Source organism: Saccopteryx leptura, chromosome 10 (assembly GCF_036850995.1).
Source record: "Saccopteryx leptura isolate mSacLep1 chromosome 10, mSacLep1_pri_phased_curated, whole genome shotgun sequence".
NCBI classification, from domain to species: Eukaryota; Metazoa; Chordata; class Mammalia; order Chiroptera; family Emballonuridae; genus Saccopteryx; species Saccopteryx leptura.
This window is the reverse complement of record NC_089512.1, coordinates 63,417,571-63,439,915: the sequence shown is the minus strand read 5'-3', so window position 1 is coordinate 63,439,915 and position 22,345 is coordinate 63,417,571. Positions and strand designations below refer to the sequence as shown.

General features: G+C 38.0%; 1 protein-coding gene across 1 annotated transcript; it reads left to right on the top strand.

The window, feature by feature from the left end:
* Positions 1-6,206: 6,206 nt before the first annotated feature.
* Positions 6,207-13,261, top strand: LOC136381856 (protein FAM170A-like). Its single transcript, XM_066350362.1, has 4 exons — positions 6,207-6,312; positions 8,212-8,337; positions 11,287-11,406; positions 12,615-13,261. Exons 1-4 carry the CDS (start codon positions 6,207-6,209, stop codon positions 13,259-13,261), a joined length of 999 nt encoding a protein of 332 aa, XP_066206459.1.
* The last annotated feature ends 9,084 nt before the right edge of the window (positions 13,262-22,345 follow it).

Here is a 22,345-nt window from a genome sequence, read left to right as displayed (position 1 = left end):
CCCCGGAGGGGCAGAGCATCGCCCCCTGGTAGGCAGAGCATCGCCCCTGGTGGGCGTGCCGGGTGGATCCTGGTCGGGCACATGCGGGAGTCTGTCTAACTGTCTCTCCCCATTTCCAGCTTCAGAAAAATACAAAAAAAACAAAAAAAAAAAAACAAAAAAAAATTGTGTATATTTATAGAAGTTATTGAGTATAAACTATGAGACATGTAAAAACACATTCACACGTATGACATATACACATATTTAGAAATTAAATAAGCAAGGGAAAGACATGTTAATATTTAATATAACTAGCCAATAATTATGTACCAGGTCCAATTACTTGCATCTCAAAAACAGATTATACCCCTAGCTCATTAAAATAGATTAGGCTGTAGTGACAAAAACACTAGTGAATCCATCTACTAACTACATTACAAATCAGCAGTTATGTAGAGAAGACTAGGGCAAGTTCCCTCCAGGAGAAAATTTATGTGCCTGGGTAGATGGAAACTTTATCATTAACATGCCCCTTGCAAATAGTCCCTGGGTATCATATCCCAGATATCTAGGAAAAAGAGGAGCTGAGGGACACATACAGGTTTGTATGGACATGTGTGAAAGTCAAACATGGCATTTTCATTCATATTTCAACATGGAAATGTAATCACATGGTCATTATCTTCAAGGAAAGGTGATAATAAATATAGTTGTATGTCCAGGAAGAAAGGAGACAGCAGTCTCTGTTCTATTTACAAAGAACTTTGTGCAACCCCTGTCATCCATTTTATATATATATATGTATATATATGTGTGTGTGTGTGTGCATATAGATAGATAGATAGATAGATAGATAGATAGATAGATAGATAGATTAAGATAGATAGATAGATAGATTACTACACATTTAAAAGTTTCATAGAAAACATATTTCACTATCCATGAAGATGAAGGCCAACTATATTCACTAAACATGTCACATACTAATCTCTTATTGTTTAATGGACAGATAAAATACAAAACTAAGAAACACTGCCTGACATGTGGTGGCACAGTGGATAAGGTATCAACCTGGGATGCTTGGGTCTCCTATTTGAAACTCAAGGCTTGTCCAGTCAAGGCAATATGAGAAGCAACTACTACAGGTTGATGCTTCCCCTTTCTCCTTTCCTCTCTAGAAATTCAATAAAATCTATATTTTAAAAAAAAGAAACAGAGAACACACCTCTAATTATTATTATCCTTTTGTTTTGTATTAGTGAGAGGAGGGGAGGCAGAGAGACAGACTCCTACATGTTCCCTGACAAGGATCCACATGGCAAGCCCACTAAGGGGCAATGCTCAGCCCATCTGGGGCATTGCTCCATTGCTCAGCAACCAAGCTCTTCTTAGTGCCTGAGGCAGAGGCCATGGAGCAATCCTCAGTGCCCCAGGCCAACTCACTGAAGCTAATCAAGACATGACTGCAGGAGAGGAAGAGAGAGAGAGAGAGAGAAGGGAGAGAGAAGAGAAAGAGGAAAGGGAGTGAGGGAAGAAGAGGGGGAGGAGGAAGAGGAAGAGGAAGAGAAAGGGGAGGGGTAGAGAAGCATAGTTGCTTCTCCTGTGTGCCTTGACCAGGAATTAAACCCAGGATATCTACACACCAGACTGACACTCTATCACTAAGCCAACTGTCCAGGGCCTCTATTATTTCTATTTAATTTCTCAAGATCTTTATAAGAAGATGATTTACAGTCTCTATATAGAGCCATGGCTCTAAATCAAGGTTAGAAAGCCTGGGAGGCTGCTTCTTAGTCATTAGATGACTTAATTTGCATCTCTTCTAAAGACACACTAACTGGTGATGGTAAAGAGCAACTATAGAAAGGTTGTAAAGGGAGGTTGGAATTTGAAGAGGCCAAAGATGATCTGAGTGAGTCTGCCTATCAATCGATACAAAAGAAAACCCAAAACAAACAAACAAAAAACCTCAAAATGCTTCTGCATGTTCTTTAATGTGATCACCAGTGGAAGCAATAAATTCCAAGGGAAAAACACATAAAAAAAACTGGAGGTTGCCTGACCTGTGGTGACACAGTGGATAAAGCGTCAATCTGGAATGCTGAGGTCTCCAGTATGAAATCCCGGGCTTGCTGGGTCAAGACACATACAAGAACAACTACTATAAGTTGATGCTTCCTGTACTTCCTCCCCCTTTCTCTCTCTTTCTCTCTCTCCTCTCTTTCTCTCTCCTCTCTCTCTCTTTCTCTCTCCTCTCTCTAAAATCAATATATAAAATATTTAAAAAAAATGGAGGACCCTCAAGGATCAGTTTACAACAGTGTTATATTTGAGGAAATAATGGGAGAAGGACTAAGGGATGAGAGTTATTTGAGAGAAACAAGAAAGACTATATTACTATGAGTCAAACAAGGTTATGTTATATTACTGAGAAGGTATGAAAACAATAATAAATTGAAACAGGCCTAAAGTGGTGGGATCCTGAAGAAAAGAACTTGAGGTAGGGTTCAGAAATGCCCAGTTGAAAACCCCACCACATCCATATGTTTTCATAGCCCAGGTGTTCACATTCATAGTCACCCTCATTAGAACCATCAGCACTCACTATCCTCATCATTCATTTCCTTATAATCCTCTATGTGCATCTAAATTTTCTATGCCATACTTTTCTCCGACCATACAAAAAAAATAATTTCTCTCATTCCTAAAATCCTAGATTAGTTATTCCTGTTTTTAAATTTTATGGAAATAGAAGGGCACAATATATATAATATATACCTTGTTCCTTGAAAAACATCAATAACATCAAAATGTTATCTCTCTTGAAATCCCCAAAATACCTTTATCCCAGGCAGCTAGGAAATGGAAGAGCCTGTAGAGGCACAAAAGGTGTTTGTATGGCAATGCCTAGAAGTGGCTTGTGTCATTTCCAATCATTTCCATGTAGAATCACATTCACATGGCCAGAGCTATCTGCAAGGGAAACTGGAATTGTACTTTAGTTCTATCTCTACGTAGAAAAGAGAGAGCATTCTGTTCCATTTACTAACAAGCTTATTAGTACAAACTCAGTCACCCATGGTATTCACTGACACAATATCACTGTGCATTTACAGGTTCTATACTAACCATGCTACACAATTTACAAGATGGAGGCTGTGTGTGCTCACTCGACAATCCATAGCAGACTTTTATTTTTGTTCATCGCACAGAAGAAAAACAAATATTAAAATCATGGTCCTTATTTCTATTGTTTTTATTTAACTTCTCAGCAGACAAGAATATACAGGAACATGCTTTGCAGCGAAGACAAAACACTGTTGCCTGAAATCAAACACAACATGATGCCTCTACTTCAGATGAATTCATCTACATTTCTTCAGAAGATGAGCTCTCAGGTGCTATAACAGGGAATTACTGAATAGGAAGCAAAGAGAGGTTGGGATCTACACAGAGCCCAGAGATGAGCAGAGTGATTCTGTTCCCAGTGAAGAAAAGGGTGCCCAGTACACACACACACACACACACACACACACACACACACACACACACACACACAAAGCCTCAAAATGCTTTTGCATATTTGTCAATAGGAGCTCCAGAGAAAGCAATATTTTCCCAAGAAAAACAAGAACTCTTTATAGGACTGTAGAAGGCCAAAGTGGACAGAGGACACTAGTGTTATATTTGAGAAATACTAGTTAAAGGAACTAAGGATATGAAAGTGTTTTCTCAGAATAACATGAAAGAACATGTTAATATCAGCCAGACAAGAGCATGTTACACTCTGTGGAGGGTATGAAAGCACTAAACACTTAAAACAGGACCAAAGTGGTAGTAGAAGTGAAATTATAATACAGATGCCAACTGGAAGACCCTTCCACATCCACATGTTTTCACAGCCCAAGTGCTCACATTCATGCTCATGCCTCATCAGACCCATCGGCACTCATATCCCAGTTTGTTTCCTTACACCAGTGGTTCTCCCACCAGGGTCGCCTAAAGCCATTGGAAAATATGTAATGCATAACAAGTATTTTCATTCCAAATCATAAGTGTAGCAAAATTACAGTTATGAAGTAGCCACCAAAATTATTTTTTGGTTTGGGGTCACCGCAACATGAGGAACTGTATTGCGGTGTCACGGCATTAAAAAGGTTGAGAACAACTGCCTTACACTCTACCACATGCATCGAAATTCTCTGCACTCTAATTTTCTCCTAACCATACAAATACTAATAATTTCTCAAACTTTTATGACCGTAGATTAGTTATATCTGCTTAAATTGTATGGCAATGGCAGAAAACAATATATTTTTTTGTTCCAGTTCCCCTGACTCATCATCATATTTCTTTAATTTATCCATGCTGCATTAGAAAGACTTTAATTTCTTTACTTACTATACTCTTCTAAGTTTTGTCATGGTTTCATTTGTGAGTACTTGACAAGTTGTTCTTAACATTTTATTGCATTTATTTGCAATATGGACACATTTCAATTTGTTGAATGCTTAAGAGTTAGATTCCTAGGCCTCAGTGTCCAGATTCTGTCCTATGTCCTTCAGAACTCGAACATCCATACCTTTATTTTCTAATGCAATCCTGTGCTACTGCACACATAACTTTGCACATATAACTGAACACATAACTTTATCCTCACTATCATGTCCTCTGCCTCCTCACGCAGTGCCTCTTCCAATGCCCAGGTATATTTTCTCATATAAACCTTCATTTTCACATTATCACATTGCTTTATTTTCTGGCCATATTTTAAAAATTCACTAATTGCCTCTGTCCTGAAAGAATGTGGTCAGAACACATTGCATATCTAAACCACACAATACATAAAGCTCAGAATACAATAGTTTAGAAAAAGCAATCCACACACTTAAAAATGTACGGAGCTAACACACAAACACCAAGCACACACTCTGTCCTCAGTCACACAAAACTCATCACATTTTCAGATTGGCAAACTCAATCACACATTAAACCCTGACCCAGTATTAACCAACACTTTATGAACATAAACACAAAACACATTACATTCACCATGAGCTTTTGCTACAAATGTGAATAATATATACACCAGACACATTCAATAGAGATGTTGATAATCATAAAATTTCAATAATGACCAGCAAGCATGTTTAGCAATGAAGCACAGAAACTGACATAAGAGTTCATTTCAGCAAAGATAAAATTTTATTTATACATTGTTTTCTATATCTATATTAACATAAACTCTAATATAAATCTATATTTATTTATGTGTGTATGTGTGTAAGCAGAATTCTTTATAAACTTTCTAACACATATCACCAAATTGTATAATTTTTCATGAGGGAATAGAGTTGACATCCAACTTTTAGTTTTTAAACACTGTCTTTCAGAAAAGATTATAAGTTTCTGATGCTCTGTATAAATCTACAGAATTATCACACACAAAATTTCTGTTCCCAGTAACATCCATGAAGCCCAATATTTTAATAAGTGCTTCGTTATATTACTAGGTAAATAAAGTTTTTTTTTCAGTGAGAGAAGGGAAGGCAGGGAGTCAGACTCCTGCATACACCCTGAGCTGGACCCACCTGGCTGCCAACTAGGAAGTGATGCTCAGCCCATCTGCTGTCTGTTGTTCCTCTGCTATGCAACAGAGAACAACAATATGTTTATATATATGTTTAAATATATATATACACACACACATGGTAATATAGACATATATATTTATATTGCATAAATAAATAGATAGATAAATATATATATTATAAATATGTATATTTAGTGCTTGAACTGGAGGCCACAGAGGCATCCACATTGCTTGAGGCCAACTTCCTTGAATCAAACAAGCTATGGCTGTGGGAGAAGAATGAGACAAAGAGAGACAAAGAGAGATAGAGAGACTAATGGAGTGGGATGGGTGAACAAGTAGAAGGTCATCTTTCCTGTCTTCTCTGACCAAAAATCAACAGCAGGACATTCACATGCCTGGCCTACACTCTAACACTTACTAAAATGGTCCTAACTGTAAATAAAATTTTAAATAAGAGAGTCACTTTAATTTCTATGCAAGCAAGCATCATGTGAGGTAATGATAAAGTGACCACTCAACACATACTTTTTGAATTCAAACAACTTCCAGAAAATGCCTCATCCTAATTTTTTCTTTATTTTTTTCTTCTTTTTAAATATAATTCAATTTCCCAGACCTTGAATCAGCCATGGAGATTTCATCATCTGGGCAGGCAGCTGGAGAAGATCATTCATCCTCAGGAGATTTTACGGGGAACTCTTCTACATCCCAGCATCCCTGTCCCATGGAGGAGGGTAAGGAATATACACAGGTAGGATCTCAGCTTGGACAAGAGATGGTTCTAAGCTGTTCAATTCAGTATCTACTGATTTCACTGTGCAATCAACAACAATAAAAAGCATCAGGAAAGAGCATCTAGTACTGAGGCTTCTGCACAGGGACACATAGAAAGTGTACGTTCACTGACATGGCACAGATGCTCACTACACATTTACAACACAGGATCACTGGGACAGCTGTGGATGACATAGTAGACAGTTCAGATATGTAAGCTAGACCAGTGGTCCCCAACCCCCTGGCCATGACCCATACCAGTCCGTGGATAATTTGATACCGATCAGCACAGAAAGAATAAGTAACTTACATTATTTCCGTTTTATTTATATTTAAGCCTGAACGATGTTTTATTTTTTTAAAATGACCAGATTCCCTCCGTTACATCAGTCTAAGACTCACTCTTGATGCTTGTCATGGTCACATGATAAATTTATCCATCCCAATCTAAAGGCCGGTCCGTGAAAATATTTATGACATTAAACCGGTCCATGGCCCAAAAAGGTTGGGAACCACTGAGCTAGAGGATCATCACAACCTGTACCTTCAGATGAGAACTAACTCAGCCTCTCTCATTCTCTCTCTTTCACACACACACACACACACACACACACACACACACACACACGCACACATACATCTAAACCTCTTCATACAAGGTGTGGCCCATTTCTCATTTAGTCACATTTTTGGTCAAATACACAACCCTTTATGCCCCATCTAACCTTCCCCTTCTCTAGTACCATTATGCAGATACACCCTTAATTTCATTCCTTCACACATTCATTTCAGACTCATACATATACAAAACATATCATAAATAATTCACATTCCTCACTCAGATAACCTAATTGAAATCTCTCATTCTCAACCAAACTCTAGAAAACAGATTCCCTTAGTGAATTTGAACTCTCTTCTGTTGACTTTCTACTCCATATTTCACTTCAGATATAAACTCTCAGATCTCCATACAGATGCTCTTTCTGAGACCTACACTCATGTCCTCTAACACACTAATACTTACAGTCTCACTCTAAAAACAGGTCACATTGCTGCACTGTTCACATGTGCTGTCAATGCTAACAAACATGCACATGCTCATTCTCCATCCCCTTTGACCGACATCAAAAAAATCACCAGATATGATCCAGAAGGTACACACAACACCACCAGGACATAAATTCAATGCTACATTCACATGCCCAAATTATCATATTATGTTAACAAATCAAAATATGCATAACATAAAGGAAATTTTGAAATATCGCATACACATAAACTTTCACCCACATGCTCACACGTGCATGGTCATTTTTAGAACTACACACTGCACACATATTCTGCTTGTCTTCTGTTCACAAATTTCATTCCTAGAAAACCATCAATTACATCAAAATGTGTCCTATATAGGACTCCCCAAAATACCTTTATCCCAGGCAGCTAAGAAAGGCAACACAAACCTGGAGGGGCACACAAGGTGTTTGTATGGCAATGCCTAGAACTGGCTCATGTCATTTCCAATCATTTCCATTGTAGAATCGCATTCACATGGCCAGACTATCTGCAAGGGAATCTGGAATTGTACTTCAGTTCTATCTCTACGTAGAAAGAGACAGCATTCTTTTCCATTTATTAATAAGCTTCTTTGTGCAAACTCAGTCACCCATGGTATTCACTGACACAATCAATATCACTGTGCAATTACAGGTTCTATACTAACCATGCTACACTATTTACAACATGGAGGCTGTGTGTGCTCACTTGACAATCCATAGCAGACATATTTTGGTTGATCGCACTGAAGAAAAACATATTAAAATCATGTTGCTTATTCCTATTGTTTTTATTTAATTTTTCAGCAGACAAGAATTTAGAAGAACATGCTTTGCAGCGAAGACAAAACACTGTTGCCCAAAATCAAACACAACATGATGCCTCTACTTCAGATGAATTCATCTACATTTCTTCGGAAGATGAGCTCTCAGGTGCTATAACAGAGAATTACTGAATAGGAAGCATAGGGAGGTTGGGTTCTACACAGAGCCCAGAGAAGTGTGGAGTGATTCTGGTCCTGTGAAAAAAGGGTGCCCAGTACACACACACAAAAAAAAAAGCCTCAAAATGCTTTTGCATATTCGTCAATAGGAGCTCCAGAGGAAGCAATATTTTCCAAAGAAACGAAAACTCTTTATAAGACTGTAGAAGGCCAAGGTGAACAGAGGACACTAGTGTTATATTTGAGAAATACTAGTTAAAGGAACTAAGGATATTAAAGAGTTTTCTCAGAATAACATGAAAGTACATGTTAATATCAGCCAGACAAGAGCATGTTACACTCTGTGGAGGGTATGAAAGCACTAAAAACTTAAAACAGGACCACAGTGGTAGTTGAAGTGAAATTAAAATACAGATGCCAACTGGAAGACCCTTCCACATCCACATGTTTTCACAGCCCAAGTGCTCACATTCATGCTCACCCTCATCAGACCCATCGGCACTCATATCCCTGTTTGTTTCCTTACACTCTACCACATGCATCAAAATTCTCTGCACTCTATTTTTCTCCTAACCATACAAAGACTAATAAATCTCAAACTTTTTTGACCGTAGATTAGTTATATCTGCCTAAATTGTATGGCAATGGCACAAAACAATATATACTTTTGTTCTGGTTCCTTTCACTCATCATCATATTTCTGTAATTTATCCATGTGCATTGGCATGACTTCAATTCATTTACTTACTATACTCTTCTAAGTTTTGTACTGTTTTCATTTTTGAGTACTTGACAAGATATTCTTAACATTTTATTGCATTTATTTGCAATATAGACACATTTCTATTTGTTGAATGTTTAAGAGTTAGATTCCTAGGCCTCAGTTTACAGATTCTGTCCTCCGTCCTTCAGAACTTGAACGTCCATACATTATTCTCTAATGCAATCCTGTGCTACCGCACACATACTTTTTTTTTTTTTTTTTTTTTGTATTTTTCTGAAGCTGGAAACGGGGAGAGACAGTCAGACAGACTCCCGCATGCGCCCGACCGGGATCCACCCGGCACGCCCACCAGGGGCGAGGCTCTGCCCACCAGGGGGTGGTGCTCTGCCCCACTGGGGGGGTCGCTCTGCCGAGACCAGAGCCACTCTAGCGCCTGGGGCAGAGGCCAAGGAGCCATCCCCAGCGCCCGGGCCATCTTTGCTCCAATGAAGCCTTGGCTGCGGGAGGGGAAGAGAGAGACAGAGAGGAAGGAGGGGGGGGTGGAGAAGCAAATGGGCCCTTCTCCTATGTGCCCTGGCCGGGAATTGAACCCGGGTCCCCTGCATGCCAGGCTGACGCTCTACCGCTGAGCCAACCGGCCAGGGCCACGCACACATACTTTGCACATACTTGTCCTCACTCTACTGTCCTCTGCCCCCTCACGCGGTGCCTCTTCCAATGCCCAGGTATATTTTCTCATATAATACTTCATTTTCACATTATCACATCCTTTTATTTTTCGCCATATTTTACAAATTCACTAATTGCCTCTGTCCCGAAAGAGTATGCTCAGTACACATTTCATATCTAAACCACACAATATATAAAGCTCACAATCCAGTAGTTTAGAAAAAGCAATCCACACACTTAAAAATGTACGGAGCTAACACACAAACACCAAGCACACACTCTGTCCTCAGTCACACAAAACTCATCACATTTTCAGATTGGCAAACTCAATCACACATTAAACCCTGACCCAGTGTTAACCAACACTTTATGAACATAAACACAAAACACATTACATTCACCATGAGCTTTTGCTACAAATGTGTATAATATATACACCGGACACATTCAATAGAGATGTTGATGATCATAAAATTTCAATAATGACCAGCAAGCATGTTTAGCAATGAAGCACAGAAACTGACATAAGAGTTCATTTCAGCAAAGATAAAATTTTATTTATACATTGTTTTCTATATCTATATTAACATAAACTCTAATATAAATCTATATTTATTTATGTGTGTAAGCAGAATTCTTTATAAACTTCTAACTCATAACACCAAATTGTATAATTTTTCATGAGGGAATAGAGTTGACATCCAACTTTTAGTTATTAAACACTGTTTTTCAGAAAAGATTATAAGTTTCTGATGCTCTGTATAAATCTACGGAATTATCACACACAAAATTTGTGTTCCCAGTAACATCCATGAAGCCCAATATTTTAAAAAGTACTTAGTTATATTACTGAATAAATGAAGTTTTTTTTTTTCAGTGAGAGAAGGGAAGGCAGGGAGTCAGATTCCCACATACACCCTGAGCTGGACCCACCTGGCTGCCAACTAGGAAGTGATGCTCAGCCCATCTGCTGTCTGTTGTTCCTTTACTATGCAACAGAGGAACAACAATCCATGTTTATATATATGTTTAAATATATATATATACTCATGGTTATATATACATATATATTTATAATATATATAATAGATATATATATTATAAATATATATAATTTAGTGCCTGAGGTAGCAGTCACAGATACATCCTCGGTTATCAGAGACAACTTACTTGAACCAAACAAGCTATGGCTGTGGAAGAAGAATGAGACAAAGAGAGACAAAGAGAGATAGAGAGACTAATGGAGCGGGATGGGTGAACAAGTAGAAGGTCGCCTTTCCTGTGTGCTCTGACCAGAAATCAACAGCAGGACATTCACATGCCTGGTCAACACTCTAACACTTACTAAAATGGTCATAACTGTAAATCAAATTTTAAATAAGAGAGTCACTTTAATTTCTATGCAAGCGTCATGTGAGGTAATGATGCCTGACATAAAGTGACCACTCAACACATACTTTTTGAATTCAAACAACTTCCAGAAAATGCCTCATCCTAATTTTTTCTTTATTTTTTCTTTCTTTTTCATATAATTCAATTTCCCAGACCTTGAATCAGCTATGGAGATTTCATTATCTGGGCAGGCAGCTGGAGAAGATCATTCATCCTCAGGAGATTTTACGGGGAACTCTTCTACATCCCAGCATACCTGTCCCATGGAGGAGGGTAAGGAATATACACAGGTGGGATCTCAGCTTGGACAAGAGATGGTTCTAAGCTGTTCAATTCAGTATCTACTGATTTCACTGTCCACTCAACAACAGGAAAAAGCATCAGGACAGAGCAACTAGTACTGAGGCTTCTGCACAGGGACACATAGAAAGTGTACCTCACTGACATGGCACAGACGCTCACCACACATTTACAACACAGGATCACTGGGACAGCTGTGGGTGACATAGTAGACAGTTCCGATATTTGAGCTAGAACAGTGGTCCCCAACCCCCTGGCCACGACCCTTAATGGTCCGTGGGCCATTTGGTACAGGTCAGCACAGAAAGAATAACTAACTTACATTATTTCCCTTTTATTTATATTTCAGTCTGAACAATGTCTTATTTTTTTAAAAATGACCAAATTCCTTCTGTTACATCCATCTAAAACTCACTCTTGATGCTTATCTCGGTCACGTGATAAATTTATCCGTCCCACACTTAAGGCCGGTCCATGAAAATATTTTCTGACATTAAACTAACTGGTCCGTGGCCCAAAAAGTTGGGGACCACTGAGCTAGAGGATCATCACAACCTGTACCTTCAGATGAGAACTAACTCAGCCTCTCTCTTTCTCTCTCTCTCTCTCTTTCACACACACACAAACACACACACACAGACACACGTGCACACATACATCGCTACTCATTCATACAAGGTATAAACCCATTTCTCCTTTTTTTCACTTCTTCTCTCAAACACACAAGCCTTCATCCCCCACCCACCCTCTCGTTCCTTTACTGGATTCACACAGTTACACAGTCACCTTCATTCTTTCACACAATCATTTGAGACTCACTCACTTACAAACTAATTCCATAAATCATTCACATTCCCCTCTTTCTTAGCCAAATTCTACAAAACGCACTTGCCCTGATGGAAATGAACTTCCATCTGTTGTCTTTCAAATCCCTATCCCACTACAGCCACAAAGCCTCAGCTCTACACACGGATGCTCATTCTCAGGCCACACTCATGTCCTCTAACACTGTCCTACCATCTCACAGTGTGAACAGGTCCTATTCCTTCACTGAGAATTCTGAACTATCTCATGGACATGAACTTTCACGCCACATGCTCACACAGGCCATGGCCATTTTAACTCCTACAGACTTCATGCCCATATCCTAGTTTTCTCATGTTGGAAATTTTCTTTCCTAGGTATCCTTCACATGCCTGTATCCCAGGACTTGGAGCAATCAGAGGTTCCCCCACCCCATTCACCTGCCTCCTCTCCTTTCTATCCAGTTAATAAGAATAAGCCCTTTACATCTTCAGCACAAGGCCCAGAGGAAAGGGTCATGACAATTTACTACACGCCTGTCCCATTGGGGAACGTTTTTACTATGTCAGGGGATACACAGGAAGGACCAGTGCCTCCTTCAAAAGAGATGAAAATGGAGGAAATGACCTATATTGAAAAGGTCCATAAAAACGTCCCCCTCTCTCACATGTCTCAAAAGAGACACCTAACTGACAGTGACCCCAGCTTAGACAGCACAGCCCAAGGGAAAAGGAGGAAGGCTGACAGTCTAGCTGAGCCTCCAGCTGGGGAGGAGTATCCCAGGGCCAAGACGCCCAAGAGGCTGGTGACCCCGGAAAGTGGCTACAAGTGCTTGGCCTGCTGCCGGGTCTTCCCCAGCTTAGAGGCCCTGCAGGAGCATGTGGATCACAGGGTCACTGAGGGCTTCAGCTGCCATGTTTTCCATCATACTCTGGCCCATCTCAACCACAAAAACATAGAGAAGAGAACAAGAACATCAAGATGGCAACATTCAGATGCCAGAAGGAAAAACATTCTGGCATGAAGACAACTCAGTATAAATAAACAGTCCCTAAAAGAGGACATGAAGCAGGTTAGACTCTACTGAAGAGGCTTCACTATTTTTAGCAGCCATAGAACCCTCTTTTTTATGTATATTTTCCCCCTCCACCATTACTACCATAGCACAAATACGAGTAGACAACCCCTGCTAGTGAAATCCATCACTTTCCTGAGGGAGAAGGCAGATCACAACCCCTAAAAGAGAGAAAGTGAATCACCTTAGACTCTACTAAAGGTTCTTCATTATTTTTAGCAGCCTCAGAACCCACCTTTTTATGCATATCTACAACCATCATCTCCATACTATACTGTCAGTTTGAGCAGACGACCCCTTTTTTAAATACACCCCCACCACTCTCCTGAGGGAGAAGGCAGACCACACCATCCCAGATATTGCATGTTCTCTGTCCAAGTGTAACTCCTGTCCATAGAACATCCATGGATACATGCTTCAGCGAGAGTGCAGAGTCTACAGAGCTTTTCATGCTACAGATTTTAATTCCCCAGCCCTGTACTCACCCCCACATTTCTCTGAAATGTGGTCTTTGTTGACAATTTTGCACATTTTTCTATATTTTTTTCTTTAAAAAAAATCCCTTTTTCCCATGTCCCTCTATATATTTACCTACACAGTTCTTTGGCTGGAGGACATTCTTACTATTGAGAGAGAAACAGGGATGATAACAAAAGCAACTATACTGCAGCTCTTCAGTTCTCTGACCTTGTGGACACAGCAGTGCATATCCACTTCTGTATGTACATATCCATAGGGAACAGTGACACACAGAATGAATTGATTCATAATTATCTAATATATACAGTTATCCACAATACCATAATGAAGTTTTAATCTTAGTAACTTTAGAAGGGTAAAAGCTACCAAATTTTGAAAAACATAATTTGTGTGTTTGCTTACTTGCCTGTTTTTTATACTTGTTTAACTTTGCACATTTCAAAGATAAATTTTAATTTTAGTCACTGTGCCATCTTCAGGGGCTCAGAAACAAAAAATGAAAATTTAAAAAGTATTATTTACACGTCACTAAACAGGAGAAGGGAAATAAAAATAGTCCCACTTTTAAATGATCATTACAATTTTTATTTCCCTTCTGCTGTATAGTTTTGTGAATTGTGCAGTATAGTTGCTGTCAGTTTTATCTGACTAGTATGTTTTACACCTTCCATTGAAAAGAGGGTTTAGATTCTGGCCAAATATGTAGGCAAGTGGAAAGACTAGCCAATTAAAGCCATTACTTCACAAATTGGCTTTCATGATCAACCTGGGGGTAAACACATATCCGTGCTGGACCAATATGCACTAATAGCTGGGGAATTAGAAGAGACAGAGATTGGGGGAATAGTGCTGAGTTATCCTTTGTCTGCAACTCATATTAAGGTTTAAACATTGCTGAACTTCCTTCAAGTCTACTTTTTGAAAGACCTAGCTGTTTTAACTGCTACTGTAATTCACTAACCCTGTGCACTAATATTTTAATAAATTTTTCCTTTTTTTCCTCAATTTGCCTGTGTCTTTTATTGCCATTGGTAACACAATGTGCCTTCACTGATGCAGTTTAGCTCCAACATGATAATTTCTCCCATTTTAATAGTTGAAATGATCTAATCTAGAAAGGAGTAACACAGATACCCCTGACTTCATATTGAAACTAAAGGGATAATCTTGTACTTAGATTGTATGCTATATTCTTGATTAATTAGGAAGGTCCATTAAAAATGTTTGGGTATTTAAACAAAATAACTTCAATGAACAAAATCGACTTCCATAAAGTAGACCTGGGTTTAAATTCCTTACTACTGCTCAGTAGCTCTATATACTCTGAGTCATCACTCTCATCCTGAAAATGAAGATCATAATACCCAAAATAAGAGTGATTGTGAGGGGAAGAGACACAGATAAAAGCACCTAATTGAGGGTCTGGCATAGTTCACAGAAAACAGGTGTTTTTTTTTTCATTCATTTTTAAGATTTTTTTTTTTACCTTTTATTATTAGCAGTTTGATTATCATGTATCTAAGTAGAATTTAGTTTTAGTTTATATAGTTTTCAATCCATTGAGCTTTAAAATTTTTTAATTTTTGAGACCCTGGTCAGCGGCTCAGTGGTGGAGGGTCAGCCAGCATGTGGATGTCCCAGGTTCCATTCCCAGGCAGGGCACACAAGAGAAGCGACCATCTGCTTCTCCCCCTTTTCCTCTCTCCCTTTTCTCTTTCTTCCCCTCCTGCAGCCAGTGGCTCAGTTGGTTCCAGTGTGGCCCAGGACACTGAGGATAGCTCGGTTGGTCCGAGTGCATCAGCCTCACATGCTAAAAGGAGCTCAGTACTTGAGAATCGGCCCAAGATGGGCATGCCAGGTGGATTACAGTCAGAGCGCATGCGGAGTGTGCCTCACTATCTCCCCTCTCCCCTAAAAAAAAAGTAATTTAATTTTTGAAATAATCATAAATTCACAAGACGTGGAAGAAATAGTCCAGAGAGGTCGCATGTACCCATCAGCCAGCTTCTCCCAACAGAAGCACAGTATTATCAAAACCAGGTCATCAACTGGAGCACTACACTCAACCTGACTGCAGACCCTACTCAGATTTACTACTTTTCAGGCATGCATTTCTGTATGTTTTTATGGATACTTAGGGCATTTTATCCCTGGTATAGATGTGTATAGTCATCACTGCAATCAGACAGGAAGGGTTCTGTCACCACAGCAGTTTTCTCATGTTCCCTTTATTGTCACATCCATCCTCCCTTTCTAATGCCTGGCATGTCTGCTTTGCTGAACTGTCTACAAAAACAACAAACAGAAAAATATATTTACTCGTATCAGAAATGAATGCTAATTTCTAATTTCCTTAATGTACAAAAAGGTCCATAAAAGTTATACCTCAAAAAAAAAAAAACCTTGAACACTTTCACTTTAAAAATACAAATAATCTTTAAGTAAAAGTACATAATGTTACTCTTTAAAGCTACAATTATCTTTTTATCTGTTAAATTGTTGAAAAGTATGTAGGAAAATGAAAACATTCTCTATTATTGATGGAAATATTAAAAATATTAAATGTACATATTCCCTCTTTACTTTTTAAGTGTATTTTATATTTAAATACATATATATATATATACATATACACACCAAATATGTTCTTTGTGGCATTTTATAAAAATATTTTAAGCAAATCATCACAAATAAGCTATTTATCATCACATTACTGAGTAAATATTTTTTTTTACAGTAGAATACTAAAAAGCTACTTTAAAAATGAAACGGTGGCCCTGGTCAGTTTGATCAGTGGTTAGAGCATCAGCCTGGCGTATGAACGTCCAGGGTTCAATCCCTGGTCAGGGCACAAATAAGAAGCAATCATCTGCTTCTCTTCACTTCTCTCCCCTTTTTCTCTCTCACCTTCTCTCATAGCCAGTGGCTTGATTAGTTGTCAACTCCAGGTGCTAAGAATAGCTCGGTTGATTCCAGCATCGGCCATAGATGAGGGTTGCCAGGTGGATCCTGGTCCGGGTGCATGTGGGAGTCTGTCTATCTCCCCTCCTCTCACTTATAATTAAACAAAAAAATAAATAAGAAATAAGGAAAAAGCTCCAAATAGTTTAAATAAAAATTACCTTATATATACTATATTCCCATTAATGTAAAAATTTCATACAAACCTTGGATATATCTATCCATCCATTTTATTTATTCTTTAAAGTCTCTGCTCATTAGATTTCAAGATTTAAAAAGCCCACAAAAAATGTGAAGGTTTGGATATCTGATTTTCTGTTTCTGTGATTTTAATTAGCAACTGACTCTAGCCTAAATATTTATTAGTTTTCTATCCTTTTGTTGGATTACTAACATTAAACATCTCTGAGTGTTGTATTGATGTAATGAACATATTGGCTAATTGAATTGTCTTCGAGAACATTTATGCCAAATAGTGAAGGTTTATGTCCAGTTGCCATTCAGATAGAATTTCTCTCTAAAATTAAAATAAGAATATGCCCCAAATCAATGACAATATGTTTTGTTTAGTAAAATTAGGTTTAGATTTGAGAAACAGGATTTCAATTTTTTTATCAATGATAATAACACAAAATGAATACTAAAAGGCATACTTGCTCAAATCAAAATATTTAACAAATGGGATTATGAATTAGATCACTTTATTGTTGCAAGTACTTGACAAACAAAAACACATTTTTAAATAGACTCTTAACAAATAAACAGAAGGTGAAACCTGAGTGTTTTTCAATCAAGCATGTGTTATTCTTCATTTGAGGTTTTAAGTTAGTAAAATGAAACTTCAATCACTTTAAATCATATACTAGTCAATAATCTGATTTGTTATTATTCATAAAGGCAAATAAATGCAGCATCATAGACACTGATTAAAGCTATTTTATGAAATGACTTCATGCATGGCATTTGTGTTAATTCAAGAAAAAGAGAAAGTAGCTTCAAAGCATATTTCTCATTTAATCTTGTATTTTAAAAGCTATATTTAATAGTGGTTAGAAGAAATAACACATGTGTGGGGATTAATCATAGTTGTCTTACTTGGAGGGCTAGAAATACATAACAGCCTGCATGAGTTCCTAGGGAAATTCTTGTTCAGACACATGAAACTAAGGCAGAACTCCCTGTTCTCTTCTTCAATGGAAGTAAAAGTGGTTTCTCTCTACTAAAGGAAATTCCATGACGCCTCCTGCTAGACCCCTTCACATCTGATTTAAACTTTACTATCTATATACACTATATAGGTATGAATTTAATGCCAAAGTAGTTTCTCATAAGTAAAAACTATGCGCATTATAATCTTTCATCATTAGATAAACTTATGGAATGAAAATTAATATGTAAATAAAGAACTGCTATTTTCAGAATTATTTCATTTGTGAGCACAAGAGAGCCCATGCTGTTCTGAAATGATTACTTTAAAGGCAATGAAATAGATGTTCATTACAGATTATAGAACAGTGTTCACAAAAGTAGGATCCCAGAGTTCTTATGAATTAATGTACATAAAAGCATTTCATTTACTATATACTATATTAATATTACCCAGTTGTTGTAATACTTTAATTTACTGTCCATATTTTATTAAATGGATTCTCTACATTTTTTCTAGAAAACAAAACCACAAACTAATAAAGTACGCATAAGTGAAGAATGAACAAAAAATCTATTTAAGGTAGCATTATATTTTTTAGAAATAATATTCTCATTCCATGCTTAACTGAAACAGATCTTAGTGAAGTCAACACTGTTCACAATTTTATTAAATCTCCAAGTATTCATTTTACTCAAATATTCAGCAGCATCAACAATATGGACCAGTTATTTTTGCGTGTGTGTGTGTGTGTGTGTGTGTGTGTGTGTGTGTGTGTGTGTCAGAGACAGAGAGAGAGGCAGACAGAGCGACAGATAGGGACAGACAGGCAGGAAGGGAGAGAGATGAGAAGCATCAATTCTTCATTGTGGCTCCTTAGTTCTTCATTGATTGCTTTCTTATTTGTGCCTTGACTGGGGGCTGCAGCAGAGCAAGTGACCCTTTGCTCAAGCCAGCGAACTTGGGCTCAAGCCAGTGACCATGGGTCATGTCTATGATCTCACGCTCAAGCCAGTGACCCCATGCACAAGCTGATGAGTCTTCATTCAAGCCAGATGATCCCTTTCTCAAGCTGGTGACCTCAGGGTTTCAAACCTGGGTCCTCCGTGTCCCAGTTCGACAATCTACCCTCTGTGCCACCAACTGGTCAGGCAGGACCAATTCTTAAAACACTTTCTTTCCTTCGCTTTTACTCTGCAATATTTCCCGGATTTTTACTTCTATTTCTCTTTTCCATCACTCCTTCGATATCTACTTTGTAAGCATTTGGCCTGGGTAATAAACATTAATATTTTTCACATTTATTCCTAAAAACATTTTTTTTCTCATCCATTATTTCTCCTTCCACCATCTTATTCATGCCCATGACTTATTTATTCCATATACAGATAATTCCCAAGTGTGTAACTAAGTTCAGACATCTCCTTTGCTGGCCACACTCTCCTATCTAATTAGCATCTTAACATCTGCCCTTTGATGTCTCAGATGTGACTCAAAGTCAGCCTTTTCACAATGAACTTAGTATCTTCATTCAAAGCACTGCTTTGTTACCAATGTTCCTTCTCTTAGTGAAAGGCATTGCCAATCACTCCAGGCATACAATGAGAAACCTGGGGGTCAAGTTGGACACTTAGCTCACTTCATGCCCTACATCCAGGCTATTACCAAGCTCTGTCAATTTTACTTGATATATATGTACCTTAAATCTAAAGCACTGGCAGAGATAACTTCAGAATATGAATTAAACAAAATTCTGGTTTAACTCTCTCAAGAAGAACTAAGTCATTCTAAAAGATCCAAGATAACTAAAATTACACTCCAGGCTACTAGATGGGCTGTTTAACACTGAGGTCCTTCCTACAATTTAAATTCTCAAATAGATTACAATTCTGGGACCACAGTGTCTTCATTTGTTAATATATATTTTTTTAAATAAAAACTCTTCTTTAACCCATTTCAGTATAGGCTAGATTGTGATTAACCAAACAACTCTAAAGTATTAGTGGTTCAAAATGATGAAGATTATTTCCAATTTTTGTTACATGTACATCTTCGGTGGTCATGATTCTATTATATGTCATTCCTATCATAGAGCCAAGCAAATGAAGAGTAAGACATTAGAAGGAAAAGTGTGGATCAACATCAAAAGAAAACTCTGGATCAGCCATCAAATATTCGGGAAGTAACACACATATCTCCTGCTCATAACTCATTAGCCAGAACTACTCATGTGCATTCTTCTCATAAAAGGGCCAGAAACAATGTCCCTAAGAAACAAAGAGACTAAAGTATTTACTGAACAGTAGCAATCACTTCTTCATTAACCAAAAGAATTGTTTTCATAAGGAAGAGCTGAAACTTTAAATTTGGGCTGTGGATATACATTCTGGGCTAATCTTACTGACAAACATTTTTTGTGCCAGGAATATTATAAGGAAGCCAGTAACTTTTCATAACTTCAATTAAATTATATTTTCAATGACATTTGTTTTTTTAGCTCTTCAAATACTAAGCTTTTAATTAATTATGAACTCGTCAACCTTTCAGACATATACTTATGGTTTCTGACGTCTAAATTACCATGGCCCACTCCTTGTAAGAATTTATGGAAAGCAGAGTTTGTCCAGAAAGAAACACATCTTCCTTGGGCTCTGGTCATTAATTTGCTACTTCAGAAAGAACAGAAAGGAGAACCTTCAGGGCTAAGGTCCAATGAAAAGTCTTTAATCCATACCAGTCCCTGTTAGAATACTCTCACCGGGTAAGTGTTGGAAAGACAGATAAGAGCTTTGAAATACTCATGGAGTTCTCTAGTTCCAATTATTCTGCTTTTTATCCATTCTTTTTTCTTTATTGGAAAATCATTTGCCCTTTTAGTGAGAGTCTATAAGTGGAAGAATTACATTTTCTCAGTAAAATATTTTTATACAAATACAAGAAGTCTAAAGGAAAAAATGATGCATTAGGCCTTGGCTGGTTGGCTCAGTGGTAGAGTGTCTGCCCGGCGTGTGGAAGTATTAAGTTTAATTCCCAGCCAGGGTACACAGGAGAAGCACCCATCTGCTTCTCCACCTTTCCCCCTCTCTTTTCTCTGTATGTCTCTCTTCCCCTCCCACAGACAAGGCTCCATTTAAACAAAGTTGGCCTAGGTGCTGAGGATGGCTCCATGGCCTCCACCTCAGACACTAAATGGCTCCAACTGCATGAAGCAATGCCTCAGAGTGGCCCAGCATCACCCCCTGGTGGGCATGCCAGGTGGATCCTGGTCAAGCGAATGCGGGAGTCTGTCTGACTCACCCCCCCCCCCCCACTCAACCCTGCTTTTCACTTTGGAAAAATACTAAAAAAAATAAAAGAAAAAAGAAATGATGCATAGAATGTCAAAGTAGTTTAGCTTTAGTCAAATTTCCAACCTCCTCAGGATCACATGGAGTAACAACGTCAAGTATGTATTGGTTCTGGGAAACTCTTACTGAGAGACTGTGATTATAGTCATCTACAACTTGGTTTCCAAACTGTGTCAGAAAAGTTTCCTTTCCAATCATCATCAGGGACCCTTCTTCCCATCCATGTCAAAGTTTCCTGACAAGATTTTTAATGCTGTCCTTATGTGGAACAGTGAGTGACTGCAATTCTATACTGCTCACAAAAATTAGGGGATGTTTCAAAAATGAATATGAAGCAATAAAAAATCCCCTAAGTTTTGTGAGCAGTATATTATCAGAGTACAGTATGCCCAATTGCCCAAGGACACAGAGACGTTAAATTCTGTACCAAGAAAAAAGAGGCACCCATGCCTTTTGCCCATAGCTGTAGCAAAAGCATATAATATGACCTGGAAAGTATAGATGACATCTCATCATAGTATTTCTGCATTGCAATTTCCAAAAGAAACAGCTGTGAGCACTCATGTCAATCTGAAGACAGTGCCTTTTTCATAGTGTTCTTTTTAATGAAAGGAAGGTATGTAATTGTAATTCCAAGTACACAATAATATTTATTCAACTTTGTGAACCATATATTATCATGTGTAGCCTTATAAAAAGCACTCACCCATTTCCCAAGGCCCACTGGTAACTATCACTGACATCATCAGAAGGTTTTCTAAACTGAATCTGGATATACTTCTTTTTAGGTTCCATATTCTAAGGGTGTGTTATGCACATAACTACTATGTGTTGACTGACAAGCCTAACAGACAAGGTAACATTTTCCCCACAGAGTTCCAAAATAAAGTATTGGAATATAAAATGACAGCCAGAACTAATGGGTTAACAACTTAGAAGTAAGGTTATAGTCAATTATCAATAATTATTCTTTAATTAATATACAGAGACTTTAAGTATAGTGTCTGGGATCTTGCTCTCCTGTTTTTCACAAGTTTAAAATAGCTTGGAAATCAGTTGAGAAAGGGGTTTAGTTCTAAAATAGTGATATGTAGAGAC

Bases quoted from the DNA above. Each gene is read 5' to 3' on its own strand.
- LOC136381856 (XM_066350362.1), top strand. From the start codon at position 6,207: ATGGAGATTTCATCATCTGGGCAGGCAGCTGGAGAAGATCATTCATCC. The intron at 8,338-11,286 runs GTGCTATAACAG...TCAATTTCCCAG, and splicing joins TTCGGAAGATGAGCTCTCAG to ACCTTGAATCAGCTATGGAG. The intron at 11,407-12,614 runs GTAAGGAATATA...TTTCTTTCCTAG, and splicing joins TACCTGTCCCATGGAGGAGG to GTATCCTTCACATGCCTGTA.